This window comes from Ranitomeya imitator, chromosome 10, assembly GCF_032444005.1.
Source record: "Ranitomeya imitator isolate aRanImi1 chromosome 10, aRanImi1.pri, whole genome shotgun sequence".
NCBI classification, from domain to species: Eukaryota; Metazoa; Chordata; class Amphibia; order Anura; family Dendrobatidae; genus Ranitomeya; species Ranitomeya imitator.
In genome coordinates, this window is record NC_091291.1 from 115,728,913 (window position 1) to 115,752,273 (window position 23,361).

General features: G+C 44.4%; 1 protein-coding gene across 1 annotated transcript in view; it reads left to right on the forward strand.

Moving 5' to 3' along the window:
* Nucleotides 1–23,361, forward strand: part of CFAP74 (cilia and flagella associated protein 74) — a 211,304-nt gene that overhangs the window by 165,852 nt on the left and 22,091 nt on the right. Inside the window, exons 30-34 of the mRNA XM_069741966.1 lie at nt 4,072–4,181; nt 8,486–8,541; nt 15,221–15,340; nt 19,347–19,502; nt 19,748–19,877. Coding sequence (XP_069598067.1) covers nt 4,072–4,181; nt 8,486–8,541; nt 15,221–15,340; nt 19,347–19,502; nt 19,748–19,877 — 572 coding nt within the window. The remainder of the gene's footprint in view (nt 1–4,071; nt 4,182–8,485; nt 8,542–15,220; nt 15,341–19,346; nt 19,503–19,747; nt 19,878–23,361) is intronic.

Genomic DNA, 23,361 nt, shown 5'->3' on the forward strand with positions numbered 1-23,361 from the left:
TTCTTGCTTATGTAAATTCTTGCTCACTGCATATTTGAAAAAGTTTCCTCTTAATATCAAGGCCCACTGGGAAGGCGATGTGGAGAGGATACCGGATGGCCAGTGGGAATCCATTCTAGGCTCAATACCTCTACCCTCCCTATCCGAAGCTCAAAGGTTATCACAGCTCTATTTGGTTCATAGAAAATATAGAACCCCAGCTTTCCTACATCGGATTGGTGTGAGGCCTAAATCTAATTGTCCGTAACGCCCATCTCATGCGTATGATGTGGGAATGCAATAGTATTGGCTCGTTCTGGAATTATTTTCTAGACATACTAAATAGGATCTATGATACAACTATGAGTCCAGAACGAAAAACACGTATACCCGGAGTCATACCAGTCATCCCTGAGGAAGCGCAAGTGGCGATTGGCATGGCCAGACTTCTCTATATTGCAATGAAGACTATTGACTCGCTGGATACAACCTACTCCACCGTCAACTACTGAATTTATTAATAGTGTTAATGGGTTTATACATCTGGAAAAAAATGAATCTATATCAAAAGAAATGGAATTAAACAGTTTAATAGGATTTGGGACCCTTGAATAAATACCCCTGGATTACCGTCTACAATTCTGTTAATGGAAATGTATTTGCGTTGTTACTCTAATATAACCTTCCTTTTTCTAGGTTTGAATAACAGAACATAAATACACATTTGCTGGATTGCAAACAACTCTTGTATATGCGCTGACTCAGTGGGAATTTTTTTGTGGTAGTACCTATATGCTTGGGAATGTCACTATGCTTTACTGAAGATATTCTGTATTGTACTATGTTTCAGATCTATGGTTTGAAATGGTGGAGGGTGGGTATTAATTCTATTTCTGCTTCAAGATGGGTTCTATTCAGGGGGATGTTCCTCATAGTTGTAATCATCTGTAAAAAATGTTAATAAAAATAATGTGATTTAAAAAAAAAAAGTGGGAAGGGGGACAGAAAATGATCAAAAAGTCGCACATTTTTACACAAATACCACGTGTAAGAAAATGAGTGGCTTTTTAATGCCAAAAAATTAGCACATAGCCCATTGTAAATGTCTGTACCCTCTAGGACACATATGGGGCCATTATACTGTATAGAGCACTATGTGAGGCCATTATACTGTATGGAGCACTATGTGGGGTCATTATACTATTTGGATCACTATGTGGGGCCATTTTACTGTATGCAGCACTATGTGGGGCCATTATACTGTATAGAGCACTATGTGGGGCCATTACACTGTATGGAGCACTGTGGGACCATTATACAGTATGGAGCACTATGTGGGGCCATTATACTGTATGGAGCACTGTGGGACCATTATACAGTATGGAGCACTATGTGGGGCCATTATACTGTATGGAGCACTATGTGGGACCATTATACAGTATGGAGCACTATGTGGGGCCATTATACTGTATGGAGCACTATGTGGGGCCATTATACTGTATGGAGCACTGTGGAGCCATTATCCTGTATGGAAAGCAATGGAAAGCCCTGTTAAACTGTATGGCAGACTAAATGGGGCCCATTATACTGTATGGTAAACTTTGTCGGGTCATTATACTGTATGAAGTTCTATGTGGGGCCATTATCCTGTTTGGAGCACTATTGTTATGATCTGGTGGCCTAGGAGCAGCATGAGACGTACTCTGGAGAAGGTGGTCCCTGTACTGACCGCAAACCCTGAACTTAGCAGCGCAACTAGAAGTAGCCGTGGGGGGTACCTAACACTCCCTAGACCCCTCGACACAGCCTAAGAACTAACTACCCCTAAAGACAGAAACAGGAAACCTGTCTTGCCTCAGAGAAAATCCCCAAAGGACAGACAGCCCCCACAAATATTGACTGTGAGAGGAGAGGGAAATAACACATGCAGACATGAAATCAGGATTTAGCATAGTAGGCCATACTAGCTAAAAAGAAAGAATAGAACAGAGTACTATGCGGTCAGTATTAAAACACTAGAAAATATCCACCACAGAAAATACAAAACTCCACATCTGACTAAAGACATGGAGGGTATATCTGCATCTCCAGAGACACAGCTAGGCTGCAAAAAATCCTTCACAGACAAAGCTGGACAAGACAAAACATGAAAATGCACAGAACTATAAGGTCCACAGCAGGTGGACAGCAAAAACAAAGCCAGAACTTATCTTCGTTGAAATGAACAGCAGAACAGAAGAGACCAGGTATGGATGTGAATCCTCCAAAAACAATGGACAACTGGCACTGACTAAAGGACAAAGCAGGACTAAATAGCCCAGCCCAAATTGCAAAAAATAGAAACACCTGATAAATGCTGCGATCCAACTACCGCAGCACTACCACTCATAACCACCGGAGGGAGCCCAAGAGCAGAATTCACAACACACTATGTGGGGCCATTATACCATATGGAAAGCAATGCAGGGCCCCGTATAGGTCCCATTTTACTGTATGGAGCTCTTTTTGTGGCCATTATACTGCGATGGGGTCACCATTCTTTGTTGGGGGGATTGAGGGAGGGGGTACAGTAGGGTCATCATACCGTACATGTGGAGAGTACTTTGGAGGAATTCACTGTGGGGATATCATACTGTGTTTGGGGGCACTTTTGTTTGCATCATATTTTATTATCTCTATCATTTGAGGTTTTTCATCCTTTATCTCATATTTAAATTAAACCAGTGGACGATATTCTTTTTACTGCCCTGACATAACATATTATATTATTCCAATATTTTATGGTAAGATCTACTAACTAAATTAATTAGTGAAAAAGTTAATCGTTAAATTTGAAGATACGGACAAACTTCCTTGCATTTGACATCCCTGCTCTCTGATGACCGCACACACTGCTGCTGATTTGGACTGTATAGCTGATATCACAATACGTAAAAGATCAAGGCAGGATATTCTGTAATATGAGCAGTTTTCAGAACAAGTAGAAATATTTACGAGGCTTCTTTCCTTGAAATACAAGATCTTAAATTATTACCTTTATGTGGGAAATTAATAGGATCTGTGTGCACAATAAACTTGCTTTGCCTCAGTAATGCCATGCCACGGCAAAATAAAATGCTTTCTCTTTTGAGTTTGCAGAATCGGTGGGTACTTATAGTTTAGAAGCTCATTTTTGATGCAATTTGATACTTTTAGTACGAGAAAATCGGGTGGATGGGAATAAAGTACTTGGTGCAAGTAATTATTCCTTCACAGAATCCCTATAGGCAACATGATTTTAAAAGAGGATTTAAGTTACACTGTGTAGCAAAAAGTTATGCAACTTTGTAAACTTTGTGTTTTATTTTCTTTTTGTTTTCAAGATCTCTGCTTGCTGCCAGGAAATCAAAAAAATCTATCGTACACATTTTGTGTTTTAAAACCAGAATTGAAAATGTCAGCTTTGGGGTTTAAAGGGAATCTGTCACCAGATTTGGGCCACATAATCTGACAGCAACTTGATGTAGAAACATAGACCCTGATTCCAGTGATGTAAAGTGTCACTTAATGGGCGGCTTGCTGTAAATTTGATAAAATCACTGTTTTATCAGCATGAGATTATCACTAGTAAACCTGCTGCCGTGTTGTCTACCATATTCATTACTTCTTTATAACCCCACCCCCACCACTGATTGGCAGGCTTCTGCCTATGCATAGTGTACACGGAAGACAGCCAATCAGAGATGTGGGCGGAATTATACAGAGCTCTGCATTCAGAGCTCTGCTAAATAAAACAGAAATTTTATTAAAAAAAATGCAGCAAGCAGCTCGGTAAGTGACACATCACTGGAATCAGAGTCTTTGCCCCCCTACATTATGCTGCTCTCGGATGGGGTAGCAAAATTTTGGTGACAGACTCCCTTTTAAAAGGTTTTCCAATATTAATAATTTATTTTTATATATTTCCTATTGAAGACTAAGAGTACCTGACCGCAGCACCAAACGGCATACAGCTTGCATTGCGTAGTGTGTGTGTGTGTGTATATGTATATATATATTTATTTATTATCCTGTTGCATACTGGTTTTAACTGCTGTTTTACTATCTCCACAGCCCACACAACACCCTGTATCTTGAGCTTCACTGTCCTGCAATAGCACCACCTTTGATTGTCAGTTCTGAAAACGGACGCCATCTCATTGGCTTCGGAGAGGTTGCAATAGGTACGGTACTTAATCAATCTAACAAGGCAGATACTGGTTAACGACTGCGCATTTCCTTGCACTTCATTATAAAATGACCTAAGTAGCTTCATTTAACATTACTACCAACATTTTATTGATGGCTTTTGGATCCCTTCATTGAGTGAAATTGCTAATAAGCCAGACATTCTAGATGTGTATAAATTGCCCGATGCCGGCATTTCTTCCTTATTTTTATTTTTTTTTTCTATCATGAATGAAGGGAGGAGGGTGATGTCTTTATTTGATGCGCTACACTTCTACCATAGATTACCAAGCTTAATGGATTTTCAAATTAAAAGCAACAAGCATATCTCCGAATGGCTCAATTACATTTTATGTTAGCGTGTCATCGCATTCTCTTTCTGCTGCGTTAACAAGGTCGTAATGATTTTTCCCGTATTACATTATATATGTATAATTTATGTGCAGAATTAAGTACAAATATTAGTCATTATAAATAATTATTAACAATTGGTGTCCTACATTAATGGACCAGGTCTTATTAAAATAAATATCAATAAATACAAATTTGAGAAAAAAAATGCACCTGACACCCGGGTTGTATAACGAGACACATGGTGTCCTATTTGGCTTCTTTACTACGGAGCTGTCTGGTTGTTGTCATACTACCCTACTTTACATTCCGATTTTGTAGCGCTTTTATAAGTAAAAAAAAAAAAACGCTGTACACATGGCATTTAATGGAGAATCCATATTGAAACCTCTGTATGCTTTATGAAATCAGTATGAGTGCTATATCCCAGCTACACTTGTTTGTAAGTAGCAATAATATAGTTATAAAACTTTTTTTTTTTTTAATCTCGTCTCTCCTTTGTGAAGATATTAGGGTACCGTCACACTATACGATTTACCTACGATCACGACCAGCGATACGACCTGGCCGTGATCGTAGGTAAATCGTAGTGTGGTCGCTGGAGAGCTGTCACACAGACCGCTCTCCAGCGACCAACGATGCCGAGGTCCCCGGGTAACCAGGGTAAACATCGGGTTACTAAGCGCAGGGCCGCGCTTAGTAACCCGATGTTTACCCTGGTTACCAGCGTAAAAAAAACCAAACAGCACATACTTACATTCCGGTGTCTGTCCCTTGCCGTCTGCTTCCCGCACTCAGTGACTGCCGGCCGTAAAGTGAAAGCACAGCACAGCGGTGACGTCACCGCTGTGCTCTGCTTTCACTTCACGGCCGGCAGTCACTGAGTGCGGGAAGCAGACGGCTAGGGACCTGACGGACACCGGAATGTAAGTATGTACTGTTTTTTTTTTTTTTACATTTACGCTGGTAACCAGGGTAAACATCGAGTTACTAAGCGCGGCCCTGCGCTTAGTAACCCGATGTTTACCCTGGTTACAAGCGAAAGCATCGCTAGATCGGTGTCACACACACCGATCTAGCGATGACAGCGGGAGATCCAGCGACGAAAGAAAGTTCCAAACGATCTGCTACGACGTACGATTCTCAGCAGGATCCCTGATCGCTGCTGCGTGTCAGACACAGCGATATCGTAACGATATCGCTGGAACGTCACGAATCGTACCGTCGTAGCGATCGAAATGGCACTGTGTGACGGTACCCTTAGCAATCAAATAATTTGGCACCCAATGAGTTAACTTTTTCTAATTCCAAATAGGAGTTATCAAATATTTTTCACTGTGGGTGTGTACTTCTTCTCCCTGTAAGATGCTGACCAATCATAAGCAGGCAGCAACACACTGTAAAAAGAACACACCCCCATCGTAGCTTAGAGCAGGCTCCTCAGTGTGTAAGATGTAGTAGCACACAGCCCTAATCTACTCTAACCTCTTGCATGATTAGAAATCACAGATGACTAACACCTTTCAGATAAGGACCCTATAAGGGACCAATCAGCTCTTCTCACATAGCACTGTCACCACTGCTGTACTGTCCCTCCCCCCACACTGCCTGTTTTGAGATATGTCAGTATCACACTAGTGTCTGTTGTGTAGTGGTGTACCGCCAATGGCGGCAGGCCACATGACTGCTATGCGGGCCTCCCATCCATCCATCTCCACACGTCAGCGCCCGAACCAGGTGCCCCCTCTGCCCGTCAGCGTGAGCAATGAGGATGGAGGAGGGAGCATCAGCAAACGCTTCCACCCCTATCATTCTTCCTCGGCGGGAAGGGGGGTGCATTATATTGTAGGGAGGACCATGAGGGGTACATTATATTCTATGGAGGACCATGGGGGCTGCGTTAAATTGTACGGAGGACCATGTTGGGTGCATTATATTGTACAGAGGACCATGGGGAGTGCATTATATTATATGGAGGACCATCGTGGGTGCACTATATTGTACGAAGGACCACGGTGAGTGCATTATATTGTATGGAGGACCATGGGGAGTTCATTATATAGTATGGAGTATCATGGGGGTACAATACATTGTATGGAGGACCATGGGGAGTGCATTATATTGGATGGAGGACCATAGGAAGCGCATTATTTTGTATGGATGACCATGGGGAGTTCATTACATTATATGGAGGACCATGGGAGTGCATTATATTGTATGGAGGAACATGGGAGTTCATTATATTGTATGGAGGACCATGCGGGGTGCATTATATTTTATGGGGGACCATGGGGGGTTCATTTTATTGTATGAAGGGCCATGGGGAGTGCATTATATTGTATAGAGGACAATGGGGAGTACATTATATTGTATGGAGGACCATGGAGAACACATAATATTATAAAGAAGACCATGAGGAGTGCAGTGCATTGTATTATATAGAGGACCATGAGGAGTGCATTATATTGTATGGAGGACCACGGGGAGTGCATTATATTATATGGAGGATCATGGAATGCATTATACTATATGGAGGATTATAAGGGGGGGGAATTATACTATATGAAGGACTATATGGGGCCCATTATAGCATATGGAAGGCTATGTGGACCATGAGGGTGCATTATATTCTATGGAGGACCATGATGTTTGCATTATATTCTATGGAGGACCATGGAGAGTCCATTATATTGTATGGAAGACCATGGGGAGTTTGTTATATTGTATGGAGGATCCATGGGGTTACAATATATTGTATGGAGGATCATTGGGAGTTCATTATATTGTATGGAGGACCATGGGGAGTGCATTATACTGTATGGACAATGGAGGACTATATGGGGCCCATTATACTATATGGAAGGCTATGTGGGGCCATTATAGTATTTGAAGGGCTATGTGGAGGAGGTCCATTATACTGAATGCAAGCAGTTATACAGTATTAAGGTTTGTGTGGGATCCATCACACTGTCTGGGGGCCATTATACTGTATGGAGGGCTAGTGGGGGGCATTATACAGTGTGGTTAGGTGTGGGGGCTATTATAGTGTAAGCAGGCCCATTATACTGCATGGAGGGCTGTGTGGGGGTCACAGTTGGGGGGGGGAATCATACAATGTTGGGATCGCCATACTTTGCCTTGGGAGTTGAGGTGGGGTACAGTAAGGTCATTATACTGTGTATGTGGAGGAATTCTCCATAGGGGTATGATGCTGTGTTTGGAGAGCACTTTTGTTGGCATCATACTTTATGGAGGCAATAAAAGAGGAATGAAGGATTTCAGCAGGAAGAATATTACTATGTAAAGGCTGGGAAGTTGGGATTTCTATGTACACTTCTGCTGTTTTGCTCTCTGAAGTGAGATCAGAGCAGGGTTTCATTACATATCCCAGAGGAGTAGTCCAGAACAGGCAGATGAGACATGTGTGAGATGAAATGACAGCCCTGATTTGACTGCAGAGCAAGTGCAAGTTGCTTGAGCACAAGAGACCTAAGTGTGGGTACTGACACGTTCACTAATCATAGAAGTCGAAAGAAGGGTTTGCAATGTGACACAGCTAAACTCAGCTGCATTATCCGTCCCCACCTCACTGATTCAACACGTAGAGTGGAAATGGTTTATTAAAGACTTTGCAACACTTTTGTGAAAAAGTCAGAGATTTTAGCACTTGAGCGACTCCTTTCGCAACTTTCGAAAAGTGATGAAAAAAGTGATCTCAAGTTTAGAGAGCAAATCTAGCAACAGTCTTACAGGCTTAATATGCAACGCTGCAGAAATCGGAGCCAATTTTTTGTGAAAATTTTCTGTTGTCTATTTAAATTTTGTCAAAGTTGCACAAGATGCACCAAAATTATTTTGGGATGGGCCAGTCTTATTAAATCTCCTATTGCTGCCATACACTGTGATCGAAGTGTTGAAAATGTTCTTACATCTGGGTTTTTTTTTGCAGGTCAACGGGTAGTAAAGAAAGTAACTTTGCAAAACATTTCCTCTGAGCCTGTGGAAGTATCCTTTAATTCTTATAACCTGAAATCTATTGTTTAATCTTGAGACCAGTGACTCAGTTCTTGCTTTTAACACTTCATTCTCATTGTTCGCCAGAAATAGCAGCCGGTCCTATTTATAAATGGTGTGCACATCATTAGATTTGACCTCAGCAAACACACAACAGTTTCCGCAGCATATGAGTCAATGCCAGCAGTTGTGGGAGACACGATGATTGCTGCCTTAATAAATTACTGTTAACGTAATCGATGAAGTAGAAAGTGAGACCACCACTGTAAGACCCCCATATACAGTACATCAGAGAAAAGCCGTCCAAACCCAACTGAACTGGTCGATTAAGTCATGTGTATGGCGTCCCTCCAACTCTTCCAGGCAGTTGATGCTGATCGAAATAAGGATCAGGCAACTGAAATTTAAATTGCTGATTGGAGAACTACAAGTTTCATAAACTGTTGTCGAGGCAGCGGAGCAAAGTGGGGGCTACATTTTAAGTGCGGGGCTGCAGATAAGTGCATAGTTAAACACAATATCATAGTTTGACATAAGGGCATAATTTAGTGTTTCACCATCGCCTTATTGGAGGACACAGACTGTGGGTGTATGCTGCTGCCACTAGGAGGCTGACACTAAGTTAATACAAAAAAAAGATAGCTCCTTCTCTGCAGTATACACGCTCGTGCTGTCTCCAAGAGAGCCAGTTCTTGCTTAGTGTCTTTAGGAGGCACACTGGTCTGGTCTTAAGACCTAAAGTCTTTTATTTTATTTTTCATCTTTTTTACCTTTTGCATTTTTGATTTTTATTTTTCCTACAGACAAATGGTGCGACGGATCCTTTCAAGGCTCCGATCTCCCCGAACCATCAACAGGCGAGCATGGAGAGTGTCGCCTCTCCGTATCCTCTCCTGCGACGTGGGATGCCACACCTGAGCTGAATTTTTTAGGGGCGACGGGTCCCGTAAAGGGCACCGATCTCCTCGCACCATTCGGACGAGCACATGGAGTGTCGCCTCCACGTACCCTCTTCCGCAGCCAGGCCTAATTCTGGACATTAGCCCTGTCTCATCCTAGGGGTAGAACCTCTTGGATGTACAGAGGCACCTGTGTGGCGTCCGAGCTGCCCCCACTGCACCACCACTGTTAAAAGTGGATGGTACAAGGAGGTGGATGGTCCCTCTCACCTCACTATTAAAGGGATGGCGGATTGAGGATGATCCCTTTTATCCCTACACCATCCAAGACCAGCAGCGGCAGCAGGACGACATGTACCTGCCGCATATTGCTGGCTTACCTGCCACCCAGCAGTTCTCCGGGTAAGTGCCGGGGCTGGAGGGCTCTGGGCAGGCGGTCTAAGATGCTGCTGGGGGCTTCTCCTGGCGTTGCAGCGCTCCCTGGCCCTTCCGGTATCAGCACCGGTAAATTTAGTCCCCGACTTCGGTTCTCTGCTAGGCCACATTCTGTAACTCCGCCCCCACTATGAAGCGTCCCGGCGGCTCCGTCCACCTTTCTGCCGTTCATCGTACAGGATGAGAAGCGCCTCTCCTAATCTCGGCGGTCATCTCCTATTCTCCCACGGACCCTCCGGACACTCACCGACATCCGGCAGCGGTCTATGAGGCAACTCACCGCAGCATCAGCACTCTGTGGAGGCTCAGCAACTACAGTGCCACGCAGAAGGACCTGGGGACACAGAATCTGGGTAAGGGAGCGCTGCTCTATGCCACCCTCCTTCTACTCCCTGCTTGCAGGAATTCCATAAGTCTTTTTAAAGGGAACACATAGAAGGGTACAGTGTCCCAACCTAAAGCATCTAAAAAGGCTAACAAGGCTATTGCAATCTTCTTCACTTCATGTACCTCCTGCCAGCCTGCGTTTCCTAAGGCTCAGAATTTGCCGCTCTGCAATGCCTGTGACCCCAAATGCCCTCAGGAGCCCTCCGCCACCACCAAGCCCAGTGTTCCTAGCTCCCCTGAGTGGGCTTCGTCACTGTCACAATCCATGGCTTCTCTGGCCAAAGCGATTGAATCCCTCCATGATCCCTCCAGGGACCAGAGTATGCACAGGAAAGACATAAATGGATCCTCTCCCACACAGGAGCAGTCGGTCAGCAGGGGCCGAGAGTATTCTAGAAACCTACAGGCGTCTAGGAAAAGGATCCGTAGCATGTCCCCAGAGCATTCACCTGCATTCTCGTCCACGAGTTCTGCTTCTTTCTCCCCCTCACCAGGGGTCAGTAGCGAACGTGAATCTGAGTACGAATCGGACGGCTCCTTGGACCTGGATTCCCCAGACTTCCAGAAAACGGTAGATATGCTAATTTAGGCGGTCAATCTCTCATTAAATGTTGAAGAGAAATCTGACTCCGTTCTGGATCAAGCCGTGTCCTTTAAGAGGAGTAAACGTCCCCATAAAACCTTTGCAGGTCACTCTGAGTTTATGGCCATACTCAATCGTCACAGGGAGCGATCGGACAAACGCTTCTCAGGACAAAAGTCTCTTGTAGCGAAATATCCTTCTTCAGCTGTGCCAAGGAAGGACTGGGCTGAATCCCCTGTCATAGACCCGCCAGTGTCTCGCCTGGCATCCAAGACTCTCTTATCTCTACTGGATGGGTCATCCATTAAAAATCCCACAGACTGTCATATAGAACACCTGGCTCGCTCTGTCTTTGAGGCCTCAGGCTCGGCCCTCTGGCTGTTCTGCTCTGCTCTATAGGCAGCAAACGCAGTCATGATCAGAAGAGCATTATGGCTCAGAGGGTGGAAAGTGGACTCTGCGTCCAAAAAGTCCTTAATATCTCTACCTTACCAGAGTGGTGGCTTATTCGGTGAGAAGCTGGACCAGCTTATTTCTGATGCCACGAGCGGAAAGAGTAAATTTCTTCCCCAGCAGAGGCTTAGGCGTCCTTTTCGGAGACAACAACAGTTCCGCTTCCAATCCTTTCACTCCCACCTGGGCTGGTCCACCGCCACTACCTCCCCCGGGTCAGGACGCTCCCCATACAGGGACAGAAGTTCTCGAGTCTCCTATAGACCTAGTTGACAATGGAAATCTCGTCCTAAGCAGTCGAGATCTAAGGGACCTAGGTCTCAGAGATTTTCCGCCCGATGACTATTGGCGTTGTCTGGTCGACACAGGCAGGGTGGGCGGCTGCCTACTTCCGTTCAGTCAGACCTGGCTGTCCATTGTCCATGACAAATGGGTCAGAGACCTGGTGTCGTCCGGATACAAGATCAATTTTTCTACATGTTCCCCAACGCGTTTCTTCCGTTCTCGTCCTTCAACGTCAGAGGCAAGGGCAAAGGCCTTTTCAATAGCCATAAATGCATTGCGTCACGATGGCGTCATTCCCATTCCAGAAAACAAAAGGTTTCAGGGTTTCTACTCAAACCTTTTTGTGGTCCCAAAAAAAGGACGGAAAATTGAGACCCATTCTAGACCTCAAATTTCTAAACAAGTTTGTCAAGGTTCATCATTTTCGCATGGAATCTCTGCGTTCAGTCATCGCTTCTATGGAAGAAGGAGAGTTTTTGGCATCCATCGACATACAAAATGCTTACCTGCATATCCCAATCATTCCTCTCCACCAGAGATTTCTGCGCTTCGCCATTCATGACCAGCATTTCCAATTCACGTTCCTGCCTTTCGGCCTCGCTACGGCCTCCAGAGTGTTCACAAAGGTCATGGCAGCCGTCATGTCCATCTTACACTCTCGAGGCATGGTCATTCTGCCCTACTTGGACGATCTCTTGGTCAAAGGCCCATCCTTCCACGATTGCAAGGTCTCTGTTCGCATTACTTGCGATACCCTTTCTCGCCTGGGCTGGCTGATAAACCTAAGCAAGTCATCTCCTGTCCCAGCCCAGCAAATATCCTTTTTAGGGATGACCCTGGACACTTCTCGAGGGTTAGTAATTCTTCCTCAAGACAAGGTCTTAGCCCTTCAACAAGGAGCCCATGTCCTCTGTCAATCGTCCCCTCATTCTATCCGCTTTGCCATGAGGGTACTGGTGAAAAATGGTGGCAGCAATAGAAGCAGTCCTATTTGCACAGCTGCACCTTTGTCCCCTACAGCACGGGCTTCTGGAGGCCTGGGACAGGAACCCGTTCTCACTCGACCGCCGCTGCTGTTTTCCCCTGCGGGTCAGACGGGCTCTCAGATGGTGGACATTGAACTCTTCTCTCAATCAGGGGAAGTCCTTTCTCCTGGTTCATTGGCTAGTGGTGACTACCGATGCCAGCCTTCTCGGCTAGGGGGCAGTCTTTCGTCATCACACCGCCCAGGGCCGCTGGTCCATCCAAGAATTGAAACTTCCGATCAATGTACTAGAGATTCGCGCAATATGGCTGGCCCTACATCAGTTCCATTATCTCCTAGCGGGCCACCCCATACGAATTAAATCGGACAATGCCACGGCCGTGGCATACATAAACCATCAAGGGGTACCTGCAGCCGCGCGGCTATGTCCGACGTGTCTCACATTTTCCGATGGGCAGAAAACAACCACTCGGTAATCTCAGCGGTCTACGTTCCAGGTGTTGAGAACTGGACCACAGACTTCCTCAGTCGCCAGGGTCTCTCCTCGGGGAATGGGAACTTCATCCTGAAGTGTTCCAACAGATCTGTCATCGTTGGGGGACTCCAGATGTAGATCTGATGGCATCCAGATTGAACACCAAAGTTCCTCAGTTCATTGCTCGGTCTTGAGACCCAAGAGCAATCGGAGCGGATACTCTAGTCCTTCTGTGGCGCAAATTCCGTCTTCCGTACATTTTCCCCCCCTTTCCATTACTTCCGAGAGTCATAAGGAAGATCAAGGAGGAGGGAGTCCTCTTGATCTTTGTCGCCCCAGATTGACCACACCGCACGTGGGTTGCGGAGTTGGTGCGCCACATCACCGACGTACCCTGGCCTTTACCAGGTTGTCCAGATCTGCTCTCCCAGGGTCCGATTTGCCAAAGAAACTCTGGGGCTCTGTGTTTGATGGCATGGCCGTTGAATCCTGGATTCTGACCAAGGATTCTTACCTAAACAGGTTGTTTCCACAATGGTTAAGGCTCGTAAATCAGCATCGGTATGTATTTATCATTGCACCTGGAAGACATTTTTTGCTTGGTGCAAAGATCGAGGTCTTCCCCCATCCCTGTCTTTCTTGCCCAAGGTCATCTCGTCCTTCCATCTGAACGAAGACATTGTGCTTCCTTCACTTTGTCCGGCTCCCGTTCACAGAATGGAAAGAGCTCTCCACACTCTGGATTTGGTCAGAGCCCTGAGAACGTATGTCTCGAGGATGGTATCTTTCAGAAGGATGGATGCTCTGTTTGTGATCCCCGAGGGTCATAAGAAGGGCTTCGCTGCTTCCAAAGCCACAATAGCCAGGTGGATTTGTTCCTCCATTCAGGAGGCCTACCGTGTCAGAGGCCAGCCCATTCCAGAGGGGATCAAGGCACACTCCACTCGAGCGGTGGGAGCTTCTTGGGCCTTTCAACATCAGGCGTCGGCGGAACAGGTCTGTAAGGTTGTGATTTGGTCCAGCTTACATATGTTCTCAAAGCATTATAATATTCTCTCTCAGGCTTCCACGGATGCAGGTCTGGACAGAAGAATTCTGCAAGCCGCAATTGCGCACATCTAGGCAGTTGTTACATGAAGCCTGCTCTGGTATGTTGTTATCCCTCCCAGGGACTGCTTTTTTATGTCCCATGGTCCTGTGTCCCCCAATGAGGCGATGGAGAAACAGGGATTTTTGTGAGTACTCACCGTAAAATCCTTTTCTCATAGCCACTCATTGGGGGACTCAGCACCCACCCTGTTAGCCTAATAGTTTGGCCTGTTCTTTGGGTTGCCATGTTGTACTCTTGTATGTTGTTAATGTTTTCCTACTGCTTTTGCCCCGAACTGGCTCTCTTGGAGACAGCACGAGGGTGTATACTGCAAAGGAGGCGCTAACTTTCTTTGTATTAACTTAGTGTCAGCCTCATAACACCATGGTCCTGTGTCCCCCAATGAGTGGCTCGGAGAAAAGGATTTTACGGTGAGTACTCACAACAATCCCTGTTTTTCTTACTAGGTTTCAATTGCTTTCTGCTTTTAACTGTACTGTTTATCTTCATTTATTATGACAATTCTTCCTCGTGTGCATCTTGTGAAATGTATGCATGCCTTGAACAGCTGTTTGAGGGTGAATATACCTGAGCACTATGTCAGCGAGTTACATGTTTGGATGCCCAGTTATCAAATCTAAATATGCAGCTTGGAACACTCAGGAGCATTGAAAACCTGGAGAGGAATTTAGAGCTCACTGAGCATGTACTGGCTGTGGCCAGTGATATGGAGGAGGGCAGCGGTGGGGAAGATCAGGACCCAGAAGTCCGTAGTTGGATAACAGTTACAAGAAGGGGTATGGGATATAGTGCCAGGGAGCCCAGTCCTGATCTGGCACAACCTAGTAAATATGCCTGTTTGGCTGATATTAGGAATGCAGGCCCAGGACTGGGATCACTGCAGCAGGTTTACTTTGCGGTTGTGTTGAATGCGCACTTACAATTCTGTATCGCTAAGGGTTAACTGCAAGCACCTCGACTTTAAAGGAGCTGAAAGGTAGATAATAGTCTAATGCTGGTGAAGGTATGAGAATTTTTGTAGACATCTAGTATACTCCTTGACTCCTCATTTTCCAAGCCTCGTTTCTCTCTGTTAAATACCTTCGGTCCTTTTGTGCTGCTCAATCCTGTTGGTATAGTGGACCCCGGAGCGAAGTGTCATCTTCTCATTGCCTTTGTACCAGAGGAAGACAAAACTGTGAGTCTTCAGGAAGTAATTCTTAAAATAAGTTTTAAAAAGCTGCTGCTGTAAGTATCTGTATGGTTATTAAAGTGAATGTCCATTCTTAAAGAGAACCTGTCACTTGCTCAAGAACAAAATTGAGTTAATTAACATGTAAAAATCCCTGAGTTTCTCTGATTCTGATGCTCTTTTCCGTTTTGTGCTGCGTTGCTCCATTGCAGAAATATTTACGTATGTTGCTTTTGGAGCGCAGTATGTGAAATCTCTGCTTTGCGGTCCAACTATTCATTTCTTCAGAGTTTTTTCGGAAAATGTGCAACTTTGACTCATTCGCTGCCAACTACAGCTCAGCAGCTTACCTAGCAGTCTCATATACTGCAGTCCTGTGATTGACAGCATCTGGGAGGGGTGAAAGCACACAAACCCAGGGAAGGCTCTGAAAAAATGGCCAGTTGTTCCTCAAAGCAGAGATTTCACATACTGTACTCCAAAGCAACAAATGCGAATATCTCTTCAATGATGCGATGCAGCACAAAAGGGAAAACAGTGGCATAATCATGGGAGCTCAGAGATTTTTTTTTTTTTTTACAAGATTTTTACTCCATATGTTAAGCAAGTGACAGATCCTGGTAGCACAGAAAGTTCAGGCAATAATTGTATTTTTTTTTTTAAAAATTCATAACTAATAGGAATAGCGTCATGCATGAAATCACAGGAAGATGTAATTGTCCTACTATTAGAGTATGTCCACACGGGGTAGAATAAATTGATGCAAATCTGCCTAATGATTTCACTCTTCAACATTAACTGCTTCTTGTCAATTTTAGGAAAATCTTTAGGGTAGAGCCTGATGTTGATAGTTTTCGCTAAATCATGACCATAAGGAGGAGCGGATCCTGAAGGGGAAACATATAATTAAAATGAATACACTACTCTCTTTTTAAGTGTACCCCCAGGTTTGGCACTTCCGTATGGTCTGTAGTTTTTATATGGTGACCTGTTGTGTCCACAGTTCTGAGTATAACACCAAAGGACTCATGCTCATCGCTGTACTATGGAATACTGTAATAAGTAGAGATGATCAAAGAGATCCACGGGACCTTGATCCAGTGGCCACATTATATAGTGCCGGTCGTTGGACCACAGCCCTGCAAACTGTCTCCTACCTTCTGGAATTCCCAATGCCACTTCTAATTAGTAGGCCTGGAACAATGTCATCGTTGCGGCGAGACTCACGCATGCATGATGTCACACCTGGCCGGCCTAGTAATCAGAAGTTACCCTGGCAGGTAAGAAGAAGTTTTGCCGAGCACTTGTCTGGCAGCCAGAGACCTCTGATATAGTCGCTGCAAATCCTGAGTCATTAAAAGGGTTGTCCACCATTGGGGACGTTTTTTTTTTCATTACATGCATGTATTTGGGACTAAAAATCTGTTTTTCAATTGGTTTTCATTAAGCATTACGCACCATTTGACTCTTGGTTTTCCTGCACGTTCAACTTTAATGTGGTCTGTGGTCATAAATCAGCCAAGAGGAGTTAAAAAAAAGACAGATAAGAGTTACAATCTCTCCTGTCATACCATCACAGTTGGCTCACTGATTGTTTCACAGTTGACTTGATCTGCAGCCCGCAATAGACAACTTATCATAGAGGCTATAGAAGGCAAACGATGCAAAATTATTAATTACACCGAAATGCAAAAGTTATATTTAGTCCCAAAATACACACATTTCAGTAGATAAGAAAAGAGTCCTCAAAAGTTGACAATCTCTTTAAAGAGGTATTTCCATCGCCAAGATACTATCCCAAAATGTAGTAGGTGTAATAATAACAATAATATTAGCAAATACCTCTAATTAGAAATGTAGTATAGTTCTCCTGATAACCTATTTCCCTTACCTCATGTACAGAGCATTACAGTAGCTTAGATATCCACGGTTGCAGCCACTCATATAATGACAGATGCTAGTGGTCATAACCATGCGTACCTAAGCTGCAGAGGGTACGGAAAGTATTCAGACCCCTTTGAATTTTTCACTCTTTGTTTCATTGCAGCCATTTCGTAAATTCAAAAAAGTTCATTTTTTCTCATTAATGTACACACTGCACCCCATCTTGACTGAACCAAAACAGAAATGTAGAAATTTTTGCAAGTTTATTAAAAAAGAAAAACTGAAATATCACATGGTCATAAGTCTTCAGACCCTTTGCTCAATATTGAATAGAAGCACCTTTTGAGCTAGTACAGCCATGAGTCTTCTTGAGAATGATGCAACAAGTTTTTCACACCTGGATTTGGGGATCTTCTGCCATTCTTCCTTGCAGATCCTCTCCAGTTCCGTCAGGTTGGATGGTGAATGTTGGTGGACAGCCATTTTCAGTTCTTCCCAGAAATGCTCAATTGGGTTTAGGTCAGAGCTCTGGCTGGACCAGTAAAGAATGGTGACCGAGTTGTTCTGAAGCCACTCCTTTGTTATTTTAGCTGTGTGCTTAGGGTCATTGTCTTGTTGGAAGGTGAACCTTCGGCCAAGTCTGAGGTCCAGAGCACTCTGGAAGAGGTTTTCATCCAGGATATCTCTGTACTTGGCCGCATTCATGTTTCCTTCAATAACAACCAGTCGTCCTGTCCCTGCAGCTGAAAAACACCCCCACAGCATGATGCTGCCACCACCATGTTTCACTGTTGGGATTGTATTGGGTAGGTGATGAGCAGTGCCTGGTTTTCTCCACACATACCGCTTAGAATTATCACCAAAAAGGTCTATCTTCATCTCATCAGACCAAAGAATCTTATTTCTCATAGTCTGGGAGTCCTTCATGTGTTTTTTATCAAACTCTATGCGGGCTTTCATATGTCTTGCACTGAGGAGAGGCTTCCGTCCGGCCACTCTGCCATAAAGGCCCGACTGGTGGAGAGCTGCAGTGATAGTTGACTTTGTGGAACTTTCTCCCATCTCCCTAATGAATCTCTGGAGCTCAGCCACAGTGATCTTGGGGTTCTTCTTTACCACTCTCACCAAGGCTCTTCTCCCACGATTGCTCAGTTTGGCTGGACGGCCAGGTCTAGGAAGACTTCTGGTTGTCCCAAACTTCTTCCATATAGGGATTATGGAGGCCACTGTGCTCTTAGGTACCTTGAATACTTGTAGATTGTGATCCCTCGCGGGCAGTGTCCTCTCTCCTCCTGTACCAGTCGTGACTTGTATTGTTCAAGATTATTGTACTTGTTTTTATTATGTATACCCCTCCTCACATGTAAAGCACCATGGAATAAATGGCGCTATAATAATAAATAATAATAATAATAATACTGCATAAATTCTGTTGTAACCTTTGCCAGATCTGTGCCTTGCCATAATTCTGTCTCTGAGCTCCTTGGCCAGTTCCTTTGACCTCATGATTCTCATCTGACATGCACTGTGAGCTGTGAGGTCTTATATAGACAGGGGGGCGCCTTTCCAAATCAAGTCCTGTCAGTTTAATTACACACATCTGGACTCCATTGAAGGAGTAGAACCATCTCAATGAGGATCACAAGGAAATGGACAGCATGGGACTTAAATATGAGTGTCTGAGCAAAGGGTCTGAATACTTATGATCATGTGATATTTCAGTGTTTCTTTTTTTTTTTTTATAAATTTGCAAAAATTTCTACATTTCTGATTTTTTTCTCAGTCAAGATGGGGTGCAGAGTGTACATTAATGAGAAAAAAAGAACTTTTTTTAATTTGCCAAATGGCTGCAATGAAAGAAACAGTGCTAAATTTAAAGGGGTTTGAATAATTTCCGTACCCTCTGTACTTCAATGCCCTGAACATGGGGTAAGCGACATAGCTTATCCGGAGAACTATACTACATTTCTAATTGGATGTATTTTCTATTATTATTATTATTACACTTACCTAGATATTGGGATAGGATCTCTGAGATGGGAATACCCTGTAGACAGCTCACAGAATAAAGTCTAGGATTTGCCATAATGACCAGTTCTGTTGTATTTTTGGTGTTTTATTCTTCTAGTTCTTTGAGAATCTGGAGGTGCGCACGCGGCGAGCAACGCTGACATTAGGAATTAAGGGACGCGGTTTAGCTCCTTACCTGTCCTGTTCACTCGATACAAAAATGCTGAATATGGGATATGTTCTAGCTAAAGATAGCGCTACATCAATATTTAAGGTAAACTATTTACACGCCACGCGCCAGTCTAATCAATGCGACGTCTGTAATAAGCGACTGCAATTATTGTGTGTAAACATGGAATTCATTTACGCACTCAGTGTGATAATGCCTACATAGAGCTACTGTGTGCGGAAGATATCCAGGAGCGCACATGTATTCCCTTATTACCTAGAGCCTTCTGATTTCTGATTATCAGCACTTAGAATTAGTTTGGTGGATAATATATATATTTTTTATTACAGCTACACAACACGTCCACTGTGCCCGTGAATTATTCCATCAAATTGGGGAGTCTATCGATGACTCACTATGAAGAGATGCAAAAACTTCCAAACTTTATCTCTTCACAGAAATCGTTAGCCAGTTTGGTCGGTAAATACTCTTTCTTCTTAATGAGTCAAATCTCCTTGGTATAGGCAATTATTATCTGATCATTGGGTGCGTGACTTCTAACGACCCCACCGATAGCGGGAAGTCAGTGTGCTCCCCTAGTACCACAGCCCCCGACAGGCTAGCTAGGAGGGAGCTACACGAGCCAACCGCTGTAATGGCTCCGATAATGAAGGCATTTCCTTTTAGAAAACCCCTTTAAGAGTCATAACTTTTTACTACAGCAATTATTATAAAAGGCCTTGTTCACACAGTACAGTATTAATTTATACAGGAATGGATCCTGGTTATTACATTGCTTTGTAACTCTCTTTAGAATCTGGATTTGATAAGAAAAAATGCTCGAAGAGCTGTTAGGATAAATGTGACAGACAGAGTAATAAAAGCAGCACTTTTCATGCAAAAATGGGTGTAAAGCCCCCAAGGTTATCACCAAACCCTCTCGTATACTAATCCAAAAGATAGGCGCTTGAGAAAGACTCTGCTATTTGCAGATGAAATGTCGCATGAGATTATTAAAATCTATTTTTTTTTTGTTATCTGACTTTGGAGGGCTGACCCCATATTATGGATTGATATTATATAGATTTTTTTTAATTTAAATAGATTTTTATTAACGATAAACAGAAAAAGAGAAAACATCATTCTCTCATCCACATTTCAATATGTTACATACATCTTTTCTTAATTTAAGAATCCCCAACATACCCACAACAACCCCCCCCCCCCCCCCCCCACAGGACAGCTCATCCCAAGTCTAAACTCCCCTGAGGCCACCAGTGCCTCAAGTAGTTCTCACCTATCTGAAGCCTATAGTACCCAACTTCTATTACTCCTCATCCCAATTCAAGCCATGGAGACCACATTTTATTAAACATCTCTATTTTCCCCCGTCTCTTGTAAACACCTTTTTCCAGCTTTAGACCATGTTGTACATATTGAAGAAATTCCCTCCTCGCAGGTGGTTCTGCCTTTATCCAGTTCCGCGCTATCACTTTCCGAGCCATATACAGTAACCTAGCGATTGCAATCTTCCAGGTGTTGTCCACTCCTATTTCATCCACGTATCCCAACAAGCATATTATCGGATCTCTCAGGACTCTACATTTATACGCTCCTTCCACCCGACTCAAAACTACCACCCAAAAAGCGGCCAATCTAGGACACGTCCACATCATATGATAAATTCCTGCATTCTCACACCCACACCTCGGACACTCAGAATCAGCACGCAACCCCGCTTTATGTAGCACTTCCAGAGATTTATATACTCTGTGTATAATATAGAGCTGCGACAACCTATACGGCTCACTCAATGACAATCGCGGAACCCACTCCAGCACCGATTCCCATGTTTCCTTCTCCACCGGACCCAAGTCCCTCTCCCACTTAGCTCTGGCCTTTATGGGGAAATCTAACAGATACGTGTGCATAAGGTCCTTATATAGGGTGGAAATAACTCCCTTTGTAGTCCCGTCACCACATACATACTCCAATACTATATCCTCCTGAATCCCAATGTCAGTACTCTTTTTTTGAGCTCCAAAAGCATGTCTCATCTGTGCATACTGATATTCTCCTGCGGGCCTCAGACCAAACTCTGCTTGCAATTGGGAAAAGGACTTCAACGCTCGTTGTTGGACTATTTGGTGTACAAAGCAAATTCCTTTAGTCTGCCACTCCATCAGACCTCCCAGAGCCGCAAATTCCTTTAAATTACTGTTAGACCATATTGGTGTAAATTTGGTTAACCCTGTAACCCCCCGAATCTGCCTCAATCTGTTCCATAATTTACGTATCAGGAACAGGGTTGGATATAGCTTCCCCAATGCTCCCAAGGAGCCATCCTCTAAGCATTGCATTACCGGGCGTCGGCCTGTCACCCCTTCCATCAGGTGTTGTACTGCACTGGATGACGCCTCCCGCGCCCAGCCCTTCAAATGCTGACTCTGGGCTGCAAGAAAGTATACTTCAGGGTTGGGCAAAGCCAAACCACCATCTTCCTTGGGTCGCTGAAGCGTCTCCAGGCTAATACGTGGGTACTGTCTCCCCCATATCAAGCTTCTAAAGAGGGCATTAATCTGTCGGAATTTCCCCCGCGGGATCCAAATTGGCGCGTTATGTAAAACGTATAAAATTTTAGGCATCAGGACCATCTTAATGAGATTGATCCTTCCAACCACCGACAAATGTAACTTATTCCAAGCATCTACCTTTGCCTTGAGCACCCCCATAACAGGAGTCAGATTTCTATGCAGGAACTTCGCGACTGGAACCGAAATCCATATCCCAAGGTATTTAAAATGAGATACCACCTTAAGCCGCTCATCACCCACATTCACACTTGCATTCTCTCCTACTCCATCCACCTTAAACAGAACCGATTTGTCCCAATTAATTGTTAGCCCCGATACGGACCCGAATCTTTCAACAATTTCAATGGCCCCTCCCAGTGAATCAACCGGATCAGCCAAAAACAGCAACACGTCATCGGCATATAGCGCTATCTTTTCCTCAACTTCCCCATATCTAAACTCAGGGACCCCATCAGATTGTCGAATCTTGGCGGCAAGTGGTTCCACAGCCAACGCAAACAAGAGAGGCGAAAGCGGACATCCCTGCCTAGTGCCTCTAGCCAACTTTATAGGCTGAGACAATTCCCCGTTCACCCTGATTCTAGCCGTCGGCAGCGAATACAACAGCTGAATCCAGGCCACAAACTGCGGACCAAAACCCATACTCTTCAACACCTGCCATAGATATCCCCACTCTACACTGTCAAACGCCTTATGGGCATCCAGTGACGCAATCACCCTCCGGCCACAATTGTCAGACTTCAGCTGTAAATTCACATATAACCTCCGCAGATTGATTGCCGTCGACCTATCAGGCATAAAGCCAGACTGATCCGGATGCACCAGGCCCGTAATGACACTAGACAGACGGGAAGCTAACACCTTGGCCAGAAGCTTGACATCAATAGTTAGCAAAGAGATTGGGCGATATGACTCAGGTTTCCCCAAATCCTTATCCTCCTTTGGAATAACCACTATTATGGCCTCCCTCATAGAAGCTGGTAAGCACCCCCGGGACCTAGCTTCCTCCAGAACCGTCTTTAATCTAGGAATTAACACTTCTCCCAAACTTTTATAGATCTCGGCAGGCAACCCATCGACCCCAGGCGCCTTCCCATTGGCCATGGACATCAATGCCCGACTCAGCTCCTCCTCCGTGATAGGGGCTTCCAAGCTCTCCCTATCCACCTCATTCAGTCTCGGCAGATCCAGACCCTCCAAGAAGGTCAATGTATCTCCGACCGACTCACCGACCCGGGAGGAATATAAGTCTGCATAAAAGTCCGCAAAAGTCCTCAAAACCTCCGGTGTTTCAGATACTCTGCTTCCACTTACAGGCTCCAATGAGTGTACATATGAAGTACCCCTCTGAGCAGCCACTACCAGCGACA